This window comes from Phanerochaete carnosa (assembly GCF_000300595.1).
Source record: "Phanerochaete carnosa HHB-10118-sp unplaced genomic scaffold PHACAscaffold_4, whole genome shotgun sequence".
Classification (NCBI taxonomy): domain Eukaryota; kingdom Fungi; phylum Basidiomycota; class Agaricomycetes; order Polyporales; family Phanerochaetaceae; genus Phanerochaete; species Phanerochaete carnosa.
This window is the reverse complement of record NW_006767631.1, coordinates 2,180,562-2,196,756: the sequence shown is the minus strand read 5'-3', so window position 1 is coordinate 2,196,756 and position 16,195 is coordinate 2,180,562. Positions and strand designations below refer to the sequence as shown.

The window sequence follows — 16,195 nt, the reverse complement described above, 5'->3', positions numbered from 1 at the left end:
ATATGCGGTTTCCCGGTTGTGCTTCGGTGCTAATGGAGTTAAATTCCTCTGTGAAACCCTCCGTAACTTTGTATGCCGTTACTATGGGGGTTTCGGCATCTCTAGTTTTGGTTCCGTGGTATGGGAGCGGTGCCTTAATATTAAGTGTCCCACTTTCCATCAAATTTGGCATGTGGGCCCTTATAGGATGGTTTTCGTGTAACATGTGCGTGCGCAATGCCGCACGTTTCATGAGTTTGTTAATGTTCTGTCGGACAGGGATTAGTCCTGCAGACATTTCGAGAAAGCCCACGGGGGTCGTTTTAAACGCCCCCGTGATCCAACGGGCTGCCCGGCTCTGGGCCTTGGACAGTTCTTTCTCGATCCAGTGTATACCCTTCCAGGAGGGGTTCCACCATAGTTGTGCCCCATAGGACAGCAAGGGTACCACATTGGATATATAAATCCGCCGTTTATCTCTAGGTTTAAGCCCTCTAGACGAGTTGCCTAACATTTGGATTGCGGCAACAGTGCTGCAAGCCTTGTTTGTGTAGACCTTAATATGGTCCCTGAACGTGAGCTTGGGGTCAAGCCAGAAGCCTAGATACCTCATTACAGGTTTGGGGGTAATGACAAAGGACGAATTTTCGTCATAAATCCGTAGTTTGGGACCAAGTGGTTGTTCGTCACTCCACGTCCACCCTTTGGCTTTACGCCGGCGTATGAAGTGCATTAATTCAAGTTTATCAGTTTCTGCTGATAACCCCAATCTATGTAGGGTATGTATCAGTTTGGAATATATGTCCTGGATCAGGACGTTGTTATATAGCAACTGCTCGTGGTCTGGGTCTTCCGACCCTTTGCCCAACTTGCCTCCGACGTGAATGAGACCGTCGTCGACGAAGAACTGCACAGTGGCATGTCCGTTGGCCTGTACATTTTTGTCAGTCCACTGTGTGCGGACTGTAACTCGGTGGTCCCCTAGGGTAAGGGTAATCGCCTTTTTTAGGGGGGCAATTTTGTGCATGGCCGGGGCTAGGTATAGACCCGTAAGAATAGGAGAAAGGCTCGAGCCTTGTCTGACTCCTAAGGAGAAGTCCATAGGGTCAAGGGTTTCCCCATTAAACATGAATTGCGTCTGTCTATCTGACAGGTAGCTGATGAAATATTTACACAAATTTCCGGCGAATCCTTGTTTGGACAAGATTCTCGTCAGGAGATTGTGATTAACCGAGGGGAAGAATTGGGCAACGTCGAGCAGGACCGCCGAGGAGTCAATTCCTTTTTTCCACAATTGTTTTACGTTGTGGACAAGTTGTATTCCTGCATCCGTGGTACTATGTTGCATTGTACCACCGAATTGGCACGGGTGCATGGCACCATACTTTTGTGCTTCAAATTGCATTCGTCGGGATATTATTTTTTCCATCAATTTGCCTAGGCAATTTAGGAGGACGATGGGCCGGTAGGCTTTTGCCTTGGTGTAATCAGGTCTCTTCGGCTTCGCGATGATAACCGTTTTCGAGACCTTGAACACCCGTGGTTGTATACCTAGCTTCACGCATGCATCGTAAAATACGAGTATGGGAAGCTCGCAATCTTTCTTGTCGGACTCATCATCGTTGCGATACTCGGGGGATGATTTGTCTTTAAGTATTCGTTTAAGTCAGAACCACGAGACGTTGTCTGGGCCCGGTGCAGAAAAGTTGCTAGTGCCCTTGAGGGCTTCTCGCATTTCAGTGCGACTCATGGGTGGGAAAGCTCTTTCATCGAGCTGCTCCATCTCATCAGCGATGGTCATGTCGACAGGTCGACCATTGGTCGGAGTAAATTGTTGTTGGAATATTTTCCCGACCCCTTTCGAGTCGGTGACAATATCCCCTTGGCTATTTGTGAGGGCGACGTTAGCCACTTGTTTTCGTGGCTTCGTCCATTCAACATTGTTCCATATCCTTGAAGGGTGTGTGTGTTTTAACACCCCTTCGAAGAAATCACGTTTAGCTCGTTTGGCCGCCGCTCGGAGGCGGTTGGACGCATTCTTTATTTTCTGGGCTTCCTCCACAAGGTGGATAGAAGCCAGATCGTTTTTATTCTCGATACTAGTTAGTATCTCATCATCATTCTCAGATATTCCAAGACGACGAATCATGATGTGTCTCGCCCGGATTAGCTTGTTTCGCCTCCGGATGTCTTTCTTAATAGATTTGACCGAAGCACGTATATTACGTAACTCCTTGGCCCTTTTGTTACACTCAGCATTCCACCACGACTTTGCATGGTGTGAAGGCTTGACTTTCTCGACGTTAGCCGACCAGGCTGTGTCGAATGCGTATTGGATCCAATTTCCCCATCGCTCGATGTCCTCTTCAGAGGCATAGTCATCGACGTTGGTGGGCATCGCTGCGAGTCGTCCTCGACAAGCTTTAATGAATTTCTGGCCATTTTCTGACCCTCTCTTAACCGTGTATGTAATTTTATCGACTGTTTCCAGGTCGATTCGAACAAATACTGGGCAATGATCACTATTAACTTGTTGATCATGTCGGTGTTCAATGTCTATGACATTGATATCTTCGTTGGTCCAGACTAGGTCTAGGGTTCCATTGTTTTGGTCCTCTCTGTTGGACGACCAAGTACAAGCTTGTTCAGGTGATGTGCTCAAGGACAGGTTCATGTCCAGCGTGCACATTGTAATGAGGTCTTCCGCTTGGCGGTTGGCCCTAGCTCCAATGGGGACGGTGGAGTCCCACATGTGATGACGTAAGTTAAAGTCGCCTGCCATGAAATGTATTTCTGGCATGTTGCCGGCTTTATTTTCTAGGTAGTGCTGAGCACTGTGTGTTTTGAAATCATTGTACACATTAAGGATACGTATGATTTGTTTGTTGGGCATGGTTAGCTCCAGGCATTGGGCGTCGTCATGATTTACGATGCCCGTGTTAAGTCTCGGTGCGAGGTGCGCCCACCGTCTATTGACGATGGTGCACACTCGTCCTTTCTCAGATGCTCCGAGGAACATGTACTGTCTGTGTGTGATTCCTTGGTGGTATTCGTCTTCGTCTTTCGACGTGGTAGACATTACTTGTTTAATATAACCCCAGAAGGGTTCTTGTACTAGTACGACGTCTGCCGTTCAGTAATTACGTTCTAAGAAGATCTGAAGGTTGTCCTTCGATTTTTGAACGTTAAAGGAAACCACGGTGAATGGTCTGTTATTACCCTCCCGGGATGTAGGGGGTTGAGCGTTATTGGGTTGTTTAACCCTGGCTTCCGCCTCCGCCCTTTCCAGGTTTATGTCAAGGGGGGGCGGTAGATCATCTATATTGTCATCTTCATCAGAGGGGAAGTCCTCGTCGTTATCCGTGTCCCAGTTTTCCTGGTACATGTTTACAAGGTAATCCACTTCGTGGTTTACTCCTTGGTCTGTCTGATCATTTTCGTCGGGTGAAAGATCGAATTGGAATTCAATCTCCGGCGATGTCAAGTTGTCATTTTAGTCACAAGGGCGGTCTTTCGGTACCGCCTCCACGTCCATGTCATTTGTTGTACTACTCATAGGCAACGGTACGAGGTAGTGGTTCAATATTACATGAGTGTGTCATGTGGGGGAACGGTTGGACTCTGGACTCAAGTGGCTGTTTGAGTTCGTTGCGTCCTGTCATCCTCTCAGGTATCATGGTATATATTAAACTGCTCAGCCTAGGGCTAGGTGACAATTTTAATGTATCTAGGTGGTCTACACCCATGATCACGTGATGAGAGCCTGGACCGAGCCCTGACAAGTCAGGTGGTGACCACGTCTCGAGCATGCCGCGTGTGAGGCGGCGTTTATGTATCTGGTTTCCCAGGATAAAGTGAGACGCCTTCCCGAGCGTTAACTCGTTGGGGGTCTCAGACAGCCAGGCTGCCTGTGGGATTTCTCCCTGCGTCCCCTTTCCCCCGAAGGGTCCAGGTTCAGCCAAATGACTCTGCAGCCACGTTCTGCTAGGCAGAGACGACAGCATCGACCTCTTGCATGGGTCTAGCTGTTGTTGATGTGTTGGCGATGGGGGTGACTCGACGCCGTGGCTAGACGCTTCACGGTCAACCCCCAGCCCGAGGTCTTCCGGAAGCGTCGTTGGGCCCATCACCGCTTTTCAGGCGGTAGCGGACCCAGCACCTAAACAGATAAAATAAGTTCGAAAGGGATAGGGAAGTGAGAACGTAACAATGGGCGACGGAATTGGGGAGCGAGACTCAAACGACGTGGGCGTCTAAGGTAGATGGTGGTGGTTGAAGGTCAAGGTGCCGTGTGGCGTCGGGGGTCAGCTTGTTCGAATCACCGAAGGGGCAGAGCACAGGCCAAGGCATTGCGACAAACGACACAGAACTGTCGTCTACGTCTGCACCCATCCTCAGCGCTTGTCACTTTCGCTCGTAGAGGAGGAGGCGGTCGCGAAGGTCGGCCTGTTCGTCCGCAGGTCGGGAGCTGCGCAGGCCCTGCAGCTCTTCATGGAGCCGAACCGCCTCAGCCTCTGCCAAGATGCGGGCTTGGTCCTGTCTCCAAAGATGGGCCTCAGTTTCGACGCGCAACGTCTCGTACGCCCGGTTTGCCGACTCAGCTTTCAGCTTCCACTGGCGAACCTCGCCCATGGCCTTCTCCGCACGCTGACTCTCTTTGTCGAGCTTCCTGGTGAAACCGGCCTCAATGTCTACGATCTCTCGGCGTCGAGCCTCTTCATCTTCCAGCCGCCCGTTGCGGTGCTTCGTCACGGGCGTTTGAATCTTGCGACTGTAGCTTTCTATCGTACGGTTGTGGCGTCTCTCTTGATCCTCGTTCTGAGCACGCGCGACCTCTACGGCCTCCTTGTTAAGTCTCTTCCTCCAGCTTTCGCCTGAGGTCTACCGCCTTCAGCTCTGCCACCATGCGAGTACTTGGTGTACAACTGGTCCAAAGCCTCATCTCTGTCGAGGTTGAAGTCATGCATCGACCAGCTGCTTGAAGGCGTATACGGCCCGGATTCGCCCTCGGCTTCATCTTCATTGGTGCTGTCGTACATGGGCTCCCCGGTACTGCCATAGTCGTTGTCCCAACCAGGGCCACGGGGATGTAAGCCCTCGTCATAGTACACGTCGTCGATACTATTCATCGCCTCTATGCCTATCTCGTCGTAGCTGGTGTTGCCGCCAGAGATTGGGGCGCATGACATGGGTGTTGGGTCAATATACCTGGCATTACTGCGGGTTAGAGGTGCAGTGCGACGCTTAGGGGTTTCGGAGGAAGAGTGACTAGGCTCTGTGGAGGCATCTGGACGAGACTTCGCGGATGGACTATACGGCGCAAATCGCCTTGTGGAACACTGCTGCGTGATCATAATCTTGCCTGCGGGGCGAGTAAAAAAGCTGAGGAAGTCCATGGTCTGGCGAAATTAGATGCGAAAGACCGTACGAGTGATATCGGCTGACTTACACAGACGCGTGAAGGAACTTACCAAAAGAAATACTTGGGAGGCTATCACTGTTGCTGTTGTCGTCGTGCACGTTCGCCTGTCGTGTGCCTCAGGAAGGTGGTGACATTGGACCGAGAGCGTATCTAAGAGCTTTATACTTGATCGGGGAGCTTGGGCCATACAGGGCCCAGTCGTCGCTGGCCGTAACACGCGTGAGATTACCCAAGACAAAGAAACAATACCTCAAGCCACAAGCGAGCTGTCATATTTTGACCGATTGCTTCGTTCTTAGCTTCCGCGGACAGCGCAGATGCTTCGAGAGATTATTAGACTCAAGGGCTGTGACCGGGATTGTCCTTGCGCATGCAGACTTCGGGAACTATGGCATAGCGCAGGTGGTAACCAGCGGGGCTTAACAGAGGGCTTGTGCCTTCATGGGGCCCTGACAAGGGCATGATGGGCCTAGTTCATGCGTTTCATGTGCGGCATGTACTCGCAGACTGTGTCCATTATCGCATATCGCAGCTGAAAATCACGAGATCACGAGAACGTCTATGGGGATCAATGCGAGCCGCCATGAGCACTCGCTTGTACGCACCGTATACCGTATATTCCAGCGGAATTCTCTGTGAGATATTATGAGGGCCCTGCGACTACCAGGAACCTGATCAGACAGTTCGGCATCAGCGCATGCGAAGACGCGCACGCACGCAACTGGCTCTAGCCTGATCCATCAAGAGATGGTCAAAGAGCCGATTGACGACGCATAGCATCGTCGCGGTGAAGGACACGACGTCAAAGCAAATGACTGATTACCTTCAAGCCACAAAGACAGACATGAGTGTTCTGATGCCATACAGAAGTCTTGCATACGTGGTGTCATGCAAGCTGGAAGAACGAACCTAATTCACACCATCTAGTAATGATACGGTGAACTTCGTCGAATGTAAGATGCTACAGGGCGGATGCGTAGGACAGACTCGAACTGGATGTGATATCGACATGAGTGCAAGATGGCGGACGTTTATGTGACTGAATGTGACAGTCCCACCGGATGCCGCTTTGGTTTAGACGGAAAAAGATACTCCCTGGCGGGGAGTCGAACCCCGCTTTCGCGCGGACCCTCAAAGAATGACAGGCGCGTGTACTAACCGATATACTACCAGGGACTAAACGTATTAAGCTCTGAGAGTGAATATGAGGATAATGACAACCTTTAGAGCTCCAGATTCATGATATCGTTGAAGTTGCTTTCCAGCCTCTGGCTCGAGCGTTGTTGATGTCTACATCCATTTATCCCGCCCCCTTTAACCCGGCTATACTGCTAACTTAGTCTGCCCATTTGACCGCGATGCTCCCTAAGCTGGAGAGATCAATTTCTTCAAGCTGATGGACGGCAGTCTTTCAGTCCCTCCAGGTTAATTTAAGGATTACTGTCGATCTTGTAGAGTCTATAGGAGTCGTGAAGACTGCTCTTTGGAACATATACAGCTACGGTATGTGCTTGGAGTGATGCTGCTGCTGGGGTCGAAGCAGTCTGGTACAGAAACTCCCATGCGACGACTCAAATACGAAGTGGACGACATACACGAATCTACTGATAGTTCTTATCAAGAGTGATGCGTGCGTGTGTCTCTCCGTATTCCATGCGAATCCAGGTTTCTGGGCCGACGGACGGGTCGGGTGTAGAGAAGACGATGTTGCGTACTCCATGACCCCAGCCGGTAGAGCTATACCCTCCATACCTGATGAAGCAGGAGTTAGTACATCAGCCTAAATACGACAAGCAAACCAAGATACCCGGAGTGCTTGTCGAAACAGAAGATGACATTCTTAGTCGGTTCTCGAGCACACCACTCGTTACCGTGGTCTGTGATCCGTGCTTTAGTATTATGTCAAAGACAGTTGGCTCTAGGCCTCACCATGTCCGGAGATGACTGCATGCAGATTCTTAACGTTCGCGTTCAGTGCATCCCAGAACGGCTGGTCTTTGCCGGCGGACGACGGATCGGCAGTGGCTTGCGTCGAACCTTGTCCGAGTGCGTCCGCTGCGAGGCGTAACCTTGTCAGGGCTCAATGCTCACACAGCTACAATGCCAGCATACCGTCGAGTCCAGGGTTGATCGTGCTGTTCAGGGTCTCCCACACAGCTTGGATAGCATGCCTGCACGGACATATTTTAGCTTGCTGGAACTGAATCGCGCAGGAAGTGTACGTGCGGAGGAATGTGAACAAATGCCAGGGCACCGCGAGTTTGGTCAGCCGGCCCCCAGACTTCGTCCATTAGCTGAGTTTCCTGCTGTATCCAATTCGCGATGGATGTCTCGACATAATCCGGCAGGGCTGTAGAATTAGCACCCTCCGATACACCTCCTGAACATAGTCTGTTATATAGCGATGTACAACGTAAAACGCGCGAGGCTACTGACCCTGAGAGTCGAATGCCCAGATGATGAGCGCAGGTTGGAAGTCTATGCAAGTAAGTGGGCTGAAACTGATCACATGCACGACACACACCGTTCTGGTGGGCATAGACCTGGTTCGAGGTCAGTGTAGTCTAGAGTAAAAGTAAGCGATCATCCTTACAGGTACCCAGTAGGTTCCCGGAGCATACTCGCCACCGGAAGGGAAGATACGAGTGTAAGACAGAGCAGTGTGGCTCAGCTCCCTCTGAATCTCCTCCAGGTGCGTGATGTTAATCTGATTGTCGTGGTTCTACGAAAATTCGATGAGAGCACATCATGGGAATGTGAATTTCGCGACGCACGCCTTGTGTGGAGCAGAAGGGAATGTTCGCTGCGTTGATAGGAGCCAGTATCTCGTCAATGTACACCGTGGAGTTCTCTCTGAAAGTATCTGGATATTTACTTAGCGAAGGTCAGCCGCATATATGCGGAGTCAACTTACTCTCGCCGGTAATCTGGTCGCCATTCAGCACACTACAGCACAGTCAGACCACAGTCAGATCGCAATCAGGGGGCTAACTTACATGAAATCTGGTTTCTCGCTGGCGAGGACCAAGTTCATAAGACGAGTGCTGTTCACATCCTGTTGAGGACCCCAAGCGTCCCAGGCGTTCTCGCCAAAGTGGAGGTCCGAGAAGATAGTGATTTTGAAGGTGTTGTCAGGCCGGAATGTTAAACGAGGCTTTGTAAGATAAGGGTCAAGGGTAGGAGGGACGGACATAACTGGAGATGGCAATTAGTGTGTGGGTCTATGCATACCTAGTAAGTGCTCACTTCGAGATTCCATTGCCGGTGCCGCGAGACATCCTAGGCCGAATAAGGCCAGGCCTGTGAGTATCTCGACCTTGATAGACGAGGCCATGCTAGATACAACTGCTAGATAATTGGCTTCACAACTGTCGACGCGTTGGCGAGTCAACCAGGAAAAGTTTGCCGAGAGTGTCCAGCTATTTTATACACCGGCGAGGCGCTTACGTCTTTCAGGTCCTCTGCATCGTCGCACGTTCGCCAGCCCCATAGTGGCAAGAGCTGCCTCCTATTATGTTTACGAGCTTCGCCTTCGTTCTCGGGCCCATGTGCGCGAGAGAGCATGTGTGCATGAAGAAGTGGCGGTTAGGAGTAAGAATGCTTTTGACTTTGATCAACTCTTTTGGGGACGTAAACCTTGAACCCACTCGACCGCCGCCTGAATATCTGCATCGCAGTCCGCACCCGCTCAATGTCCTACCGCTATCTACGCAACCTTAAGCACAACGCTGACGACGACCACAGTGACAGCCAAGGATGATTCGCGTAGCTTTGAAGGGTGTCGACTCGCTCCGACTCTTCAAGTTTGAGCGTATCTTGAACGAAGGCATGCGGTACTTCTTGCATTCTCATCGGTAGCAGCTGACACACCTCGCCCCTCGCAGACCCCGTTGCTCACAGCCTGACCCTGTTGGGGACCCTTCCAGACGTGAACGACTCAGACAAGACGTTACAAGCGATTATCCGAGTCGAGAAGACTGCTCTTCCCGCTCAACAGGCTACCACGCTCGTCACACACTTTGTGAAGGATGTGCAGCTCATGGAGAATACGGATATCGTGCGTATCTCTCTCTACGAGATGTTGAAGCTGCTGATAGCGCATAGTAGTATACATGGTTCATGGGATGGCTTGAAGCATCTCGCGAACATCCGGACCTCAAGATCAACGTCGTATGTCCTGCGACCGAACTCCATATTCGCAAGGCTAGTTCTAAAATGTGCCTCGTGTGCGTGCGCTGACAGCTGCGCAGTATACAAAGCAAGACCTCGTCATGGTACGAGAGACTCCTGAGTTATTCCAGAGGATTGTGAAACCATACATCGATGCGTTCCCGCCTTCACGGACTCAGTGGTATGCATTCACACTTTTTTCCATGTTATAATGACACGAACTATACCTCAGGGTTGAAGATATCCTCTCCGGCGAGTCTGAGGCGGAGAAGATCTTACATCGCGCTCCATCGCCAGACTACGGCTATGTGATCCTGCCGGACATGAAGTGGGACCTCATCACCATTCCCGCCCTTTACCTCGTCGCTATCGCGAACTCGCGCTCAATACGCTCCCTGCGAGATCTGCGCAAGATTCACTTGCCTATGCTCCGAAGTATCCGCTTTGAAGCGACTCGGATAGTTAAGGAGAAATGGGGCCTTACCGACGGCGCGATCCGGTTCTTCGTACATTATCAGCCTTCCTATTGTAAGTGAAATGAATACTTGTGAAATATGAAGAAACTAACACGTCTTTAGACCATTTTCACGTGCATATAGTCAATGCTAATTACTACGGCACTATGGGTAGCACGGTCGGGCAGGCTCATCTGTTGGACGATATCATCTCGCTGGTGAGCCATATTGCGATAGGATGCAGCGTCATTTTTGACGGTGACTTGTAGCTTGAACTTGACTCGGATTCGTACGAAGGCCCGTCTATCTTCGAGAGACTGACCTTAACATATGGCCTGGGCAACCAACATGACCTCTATGAGCCCATGAAGCAAGCCCAGACGGACCTCGACGACTAGCAGATACAAGCATGGGCACATACGGATAATTACCGACGCTAGCTACCAACTATCAGACTACTGTGCCTTTATGCAACCTATTCAAGCTTGACAATATATATTCATCTCTCGAGTACTCGTCGCGAACCATGACCCCCCCCCCCCCGCGGGAATCGCTGCGGAGCACAACCTCACCGGACCCTGTTGCGAAGTTTGCAGACAGCCCTTGTCTTTCTTCGCTAATCGTTGTAACCGTCGCCGCCGTCTGGATCCTCTGGTTTGGTCGTTGATCCTCCTTATATTTATAACAACTTGGTATGGACAGCGCGGAGAGGCATGGAGTTGTCACATGAAGTCTCTGGGTTCAACTGATCGCTACTTGCAGGCTCGCATAGAAGCCCAATACTAATATGAGGCGTGCTCAAACATGCTCTATTCACAAATCAGTCAGTATCACCGTGTGTATTAGCTGTCTCTGTACGTGGAGTTTGACACTATAAGCTATCTCGGTCTGATAACGAATGGACACATGCTGTTTACTGCTTCACGTAGCGGACGAACCTATGGGTTCAAACAGCATGCCAGCTAGGGTTCCGCCATCCGTGGGCCTTCCACCGTCAATTCGCGACGTGTAACCAGTGCCCGCCACTCCACGCGGTGAAGACTGAGCTTGGTAGGCTCGCGCTGGGCAGCTCAAAGACAGTGACACGCTGGGATGCCGATGACTTTGCTTGCGACATGCGCGCGTCAGAACATGAACAAGACAGTGTTATAAGCGATCCCCACACTGGGTTGTGTCGTGCTCGCGTCGATGAACTTATGGTACGTGACAGACCTGAGCATCACTAAACCTACAGTGTACAGCTCGTTCACGTACCTGTGAATGCCCTGGAGGCGCACTTATACGCACAAATTATTCCTTGGTGTTATAGATGGCCGTCTTCATCACGGAACAAGCCCTCAGGGAGAAGGGGGGTCCAGTGTGCACACGGATTGAAGGTGGTTACATCGCTTGTCGAGAACCGCGGAGAGCGTTAGCTTCTGTCAGTACTGAGGAATCTAGCAGAAACGCACAATGCCGCCGTAAATGATAGAGCCAATATTCTCAGTGCCCTTCGCCGAGACACACAATCATGCAATGTCACTACCAAGTCCCGAAGAGTGGGAACCATCTACCCGAGTCCTGAGTGCGCTGGCGAAAGATGGATCAACGAGCGACGAGGCCACTTCTAATAATCCGTATACCTCCTTAAATAAAGCCTTGGAGTCGTGCCTATAGGGTTGACGGTGACTATGCATGGCTGTGCTGCCGGCAGCGCGCCAGCAAGGTCGAAAGGCAGCTAGCTCTCTGCGGGAAGGTAAGCCGCGGGAAGATATCGAGAGATGAAGATTAGATAGAATTGTCCAGTATCTTGGCTCATTGCATAGATGTCGAGGATTTACGAGGGACAGACCCACATGCATGTGAAAGCTGAGAAGTGTCAGAGCCTAACCATCGAGAGAGGCGCGCTTAGCTTTGTGGCGCGGAACAGCCCGAGAGTTGTTGCCGCTAGCCAGTGTTGTCAGCGTCAGACTGACACTCGTCAGTGACCCGTCAGTTGACGTCAAGGGCGTCAGGCGCCCAGCAGAGGCGGGGCGCCTGTCGTGAGGCGGGCAGTGGGAGCGCGGCAGGCGCAACGGGAGCGTCACCATCGTCGGTGGAAGTAGCGATTAATAATTAATTATATATTCATTCCATAACAACAATGACGCGTGTTGCTGAGCCAGGATGCGCACGCACTACTCCATGCCTTTCAACATGACCACCCTAGCTCCAGTGCCGGTACACTCTGTGCTGCACCTCATGTTCACGGCAGCGCTCGTCAACACTGTCCAGCCAAAAGACATGCATTACTCTTGTTAATCTGTTTGTGTACCCCAAGGAGTCGGAGCCCACAGCACATTATGATTTCTTCTGGCATGGAGCCGTGAAGAATCTGGAGGAGGAATTGGCGACTTATGACCTGCTTCATGCTCTGTCTGAACGATGACCATAAATATATTACATAAAGATCTGTGACTAAGCGTGCTCCGTCTCGGATCTTTCCGACTGACGGGTCTTGACTGACACCAGGTGTCAGACGGGTCATGACGGCCGTCAGTGACAACACTGCCGCTAGCGACCTGATTGAGAACTTTCGGAGACAGCTCATTCTTGACCCCGAGTCGGATAATCCGCATACTAGCACTCAAGTGTGTCAGATATTTTGTAAAAGTTCCTGCCACTAAATGTGTACAAACACAATATTTTATCATTCAGTACACGTACGGAATCAGTCTGTAAGGGGTCCTCTTCGCATACGTTTCCCACTCCACACCAAACTCCTTTTGCAGAATTCGATCCTCCGTGGGAGCACGAGCGCAAAGAAGCACAGGTACTGCCAGGGACCATGCGCCCCACAGCGTTGTGTAAAGTATGCTACCCCAAGTCTCCCAGCCCACACACTCCGCGTACCAGCTTCCCGGTCCGAAGTGGCAGAGGACCACACCTACGCCAATAAGCGTACTTCCGACGTAGCTCGGATGGCGCACGATGGAGTATGGTCCCGCGGTGACGAGTGAGTGGCCTTTCTTGAGCGAGAGCTCCCAAGTGAAGAAGCGGCCCAGCGTGTGGTAGCACGCAAGGCGTAGGAGGCTCCCTGCGGTCATCGCGAGGCAGCCTGCGAGCCACCATGGCGTGACTCTGATATTGTTTGATGCTCGAAGTGAGTCCCGAATAAGGTAGGACAACACGATTTCTGAGACGGCGGAGGGGTAGCGCTGTGCGAGGATGACTGCCGACTCGCAGATCGCATTGGCACGGTAGATGTTCTGTATACGGCCGAAGGTCAGTTAATGTCCAAATGGCAACCCAACACTGACCCTTCTAACCTTGTAGATGTATCCAGACCGTGAAAGCAGGGGCTTCATCGGGTCCTCTACACCCTGGTACCCCTTCGTCTCTTCAGAGGAAGGTGGTGACGTCGGAGGAGTCATCGCCAGCGCGGTGAGCCTCGCCGCCGTAAGCAACAGAGGCACTTTTGTCAGCGGAGTCGCGAGCAACTGCGACGCAGGGAACCAAATCATGGTGAGAAGTGGTATGGAGGTGGTCTTTGCTGGATCGTATCCCTCTTATATGTTTATTCACGCACACGGCGATCTCACTTCGGGAAATAAGGAACCATCTGTGGAGTCGTGATAGATTACTATCGGAGTCGGTGTTGAAAAATCTGCGGCCTCAGAGCTGTCCGGCAGCCCGCTGCAACATCCGGCGAACGCATGATGGTAATATTGGCGTAATTATGACCAAAAACCTCCCACCCTGCTTCTCCGTTGGAGGCTGCCCTTGCACGCTTACGACCCTGAAGAGCCCAGCCGTCCCGCGACGCCAAGTAAAAGCCTCCTGAGCGCGCCACGCGGTTGTCTCGCCGCCTTGGCCCCGCAGGCTACCATTCCTCAGCATCCGCAATCAATGTTCTGACAAGTCACCGTGGGCATCCCGGATTTTTTTTTTCAATTCAGACCTTGGTCTGCGAGTTTATCGCGCTCGATGCACGATTCAGCTAACCTGTCATATACCCATATCGATTCAACCGTGAGTGCAGTTCCGGAAGGATAACAGTGCGCAGGAGTTTATCTCAATTGAATACGTTTCTGCCGCAGATTTGCTTTGGCTATACTGCAGTACCGGCGATATAGAAAACTCTCAGCCATTCCACGTGCTACCAACTCTGACCGGGTCATGGGGCTCGATTGGTGCATGTTCGATATTACTATCAAAGATAGTATCAGCTTTGCGTGCTTACCGTATTCCGATTTAGTGCACAGATATGACCAGGGGATAGGTACTGAGATATATACAGGACTCTGGGTGGCTAACGCCTGGCACAGCCTTCCGGTGCGGTCAATCATCCGAACGTCCGGATCCAGTGCTTGCTTTGAGTACACAGTGGCAGACTGATTTCTTCATCTTCAGTCAACTTTGCCCTTCAATTTTTACCCTTCCTCTTCTAATCTTACTACCTGGCGTTTATTAAACATCTCCAAGGTAAATTTAATGGTGATTTTTGCTCGGTACGCTGTCCCTCAGTGCCTTCCATGTGTCTAGCTGATGGGTATCGCTGTTGACAGCTCCGTTCTGAGGATCGTCGTTATCTGTGTGGCTTGAGCTCGCTCAACAGCGGAGTGATACACTCTAATATGCTTTCTAGATAGCTATTCCGCGGTCTTGGATCAGCTTTACGGGCTACTTATATTTTCCCAGGCTGTTTTGTACTGATCACCTTCTGAACTCAGACGGCGCTCAACTTCCCCGCACAAACCTCGCCCCTTTAAATTTTGCCCGCCTTTTATTTTTCATGTAACATGAATTCAGCTCGAGACACTTGGCAACCCACTGAGCCCCTCACGTGTCCCACACTCTCCACACGGTGACGTTAAAGACCGGGCTTTTGTCTGCGATTATTGCTTTCGGTCTCTCTGCTGCCGCTCATTGCTTTAGTTGCTACTTGCTTTCTGTCTGATTTATCTAACACTGCGCTCGCGTATATATTACAAACTCACTCCTATCAGTCTTCTCTCGTTCTACTTTATTTTTCACGCCATTGGTTCTAATTTGTCCTGACCGATGCTCAGTTATGAATGACTTAGGTGACGATCCAGTCCAATAAGCACGCCGACCCTGTCTATTGTGCCTCACCCCAACAGTTCAATCTTAATCTATCGTAGCACAAAGGCGTCGCAATTGGCTATCTTTAAGACTTCTTCCTCGACCCGCCTTCCGCATCTACTGTTAGCTCGTACTCACGATTGCCGTCCCGCCAACGCCTTCCGGCAGGTTGAACTGGAAATCATTTATGGCCGATAATCAGTTCTTCACAAGAATCGATTCTTCCGCCACATACCTTGGTACTCGATCTGCGTTTCCTACACGCGCACGATTTCGGCGGACAAGGGCAGGTGAGTATCTACACTAGCCACCACATACCAAATGATATGCCCTTATGCAGCATGTTCAAGCTTGAAGCTTGACGATCAATGTTGTCTCCTACACGAGAGAAATTTGGAACTTTTTTATCGCAAAAAATATGCAAAAACAGCTTGAAAAAATAAGTAAGAAAATGTCATATTTTCCGCTCGGTATCCGGCAGTCCGGCAACTCGGCAATCCGGCAGCCGAGCCGAATATCGTCTGGGTGCCGCCGTCCCCGGGCGCTTTAGTAAATGGCCTGGCGGACAATCAACTCGGCTGCCGGATTGCCGAGTTGCCGGGCTGCCGGATACCGAGAGAAAACATACGACCTTTCCTTACTTATTTTTTCAAGCTGTTTTTGCATATTTTCTGTGACAAAAAAGTTCCAAATTTCTCTCGTGCGAGGAATTCATGTGCGCATTCCCCCAGGTTCTGATTCGTCCTCGCACGGTCACTGACTCACTTGTGGTGCCGCTCAAGGCGCTCGGGCCTGTTCGTTCTCTCCCGAAGCGGCATGTCTCCGGCGGCAGCCGTGGTCGCCGCAGGGCGTGCAGGTGGCCCTATACAATGCGCTAGTTAGCCTAGGCGGAGCCGGAGTTGAGTCTGCGGCGGCGATACCCGCATACTCATGTTCTATTTTAGTCAGGCTCTAATCCCGTCGCAAAACTTTGTGGCGTAGTTGAGGCCGCCGTCCAAAGGACAGACTGGTACAAAATTTGAGGACCGCTAATAAATGAGATTTAAATCTCTGGAGCAGTGTGATCTGCATTCCTAGCCGTGATTCAGAGGGATTACAGGCCCCG

At 51.1% G+C, this 16,195-nt stretch overlaps 6 protein-coding genes and 1 non-coding gene across 7 annotated transcripts; 2 read left to right on the top strand and 5 right to left on the bottom strand.

The window, feature by feature from the left end:
- Nucleotides 1-4,383: 4,383 nt before the first annotated feature.
- PHACADRAFT_194460 (uncharacterized protein) lies at nucleotides 4,384-5,375 on the bottom strand (the record flags this gene model as incomplete). The annotated part of the gene is made up of 2 exons (XM_007394652.1): nucleotides 4,384-4,814; nucleotides 4,865-5,375. 2 exons carry the CDS (start codon nucleotides 5,373-5,375, stop codon nucleotides 4,384-4,386), a joined length of 942 nt encoding a protein of 313 aa, XP_007394714.1.
- A 1,117-nt stretch (nucleotides 5,376-6,492) lies between these two features.
- Nucleotides 6,493-6,577, bottom strand: PHACADRAFT_t51. The gene has a single exon. It is a non-coding gene; the product is annotated as a tRNA-Asp (tRNA).
- A 244-nt stretch (nucleotides 6,578-6,821) lies between these two features.
- On the bottom strand, nucleotides 6,822-8,931 carry PHACADRAFT_254248 (uncharacterized protein). The gene is made up of 12 exons (XM_007394651.1): nucleotides 8,648-8,931; nucleotides 8,398-8,596; nucleotides 8,316-8,347; nucleotides 8,176-8,264; nucleotides 7,995-8,123; nucleotides 7,926-7,944; nucleotides 7,838-7,879; nucleotides 7,628-7,781; nucleotides 7,514-7,572; nucleotides 7,331-7,456; nucleotides 7,209-7,278; nucleotides 6,822-7,153 (listed from the first exon to the last, which is right to left on the bottom strand). Exons 1-12 carry the CDS (start codon nucleotides 8,733-8,735, stop codon nucleotides 7,003-7,005), a joined length of 1,158 nt encoding a protein of 385 aa, XP_007394713.1. The 5' UTR covers nucleotides 8,736-8,931; the 3' UTR covers nucleotides 6,822-7,002.
- Nucleotides 8,932-9,130: 199 nt separating this feature from the next.
- PHACADRAFT_254246 (uncharacterized protein) lies at nucleotides 9,131-10,458 on the top strand. The gene is made up of 7 exons (XM_007394650.1): nucleotides 9,131-9,227; nucleotides 9,286-9,458; nucleotides 9,509-9,604; nucleotides 9,652-9,752; nucleotides 9,804-10,099; nucleotides 10,150-10,244; nucleotides 10,296-10,458. The coding sequence occupies exons 1-7, from the start codon at nucleotides 9,158-9,160 to the stop codon at nucleotides 10,422-10,424; spliced, it is 960 nt and encodes a 319-aa protein (XP_007394712.1). The 5' UTR covers nucleotides 9,131-9,157; the 3' UTR covers nucleotides 10,425-10,458.
- Nucleotides 10,459-10,813: 355 nt separating this feature from the next.
- On the top strand, nucleotides 10,814-11,612 carry PHACADRAFT_183454 (uncharacterized protein; the record flags this gene model as incomplete). The annotated part of the gene is made up of 3 exons (XM_007394649.1): nucleotides 10,814-10,861; nucleotides 10,956-11,225; nucleotides 11,268-11,612. 3 exons carry the CDS (start codon nucleotides 10,814-10,816, stop codon nucleotides 11,439-11,441), a joined length of 492 nt encoding a protein of 163 aa, XP_007394711.1. The 3' UTR covers nucleotides 11,442-11,612.
- Nucleotides 11,613-11,654: 42 nt separating this feature from the next.
- On the bottom strand, nucleotides 11,655-12,111 carry PHACADRAFT_254245 (uncharacterized protein). The gene has a single exon (XM_007394648.1). It carries the CDS (start codon nucleotides 12,093-12,095, stop codon nucleotides 11,892-11,894), a length of 204 nt encoding a protein of 67 aa, XP_007394710.1. The 5' UTR covers nucleotides 12,096-12,111; the 3' UTR covers nucleotides 11,655-11,891.
- A 424-nt stretch (nucleotides 12,112-12,535) lies between these two features.
- On the bottom strand, nucleotides 12,536-13,283 carry PHACADRAFT_254244 (uncharacterized protein). Its single transcript, XM_007394647.1, has one exon. It carries the CDS (start codon nucleotides 13,089-13,091, stop codon nucleotides 12,699-12,701), a length of 393 nt encoding a protein of 130 aa, XP_007394709.1. The 5' UTR covers nucleotides 13,092-13,283; the 3' UTR covers nucleotides 12,536-12,698.
- Nucleotides 13,284-16,195: the final 2,912 nt, after the last annotated feature.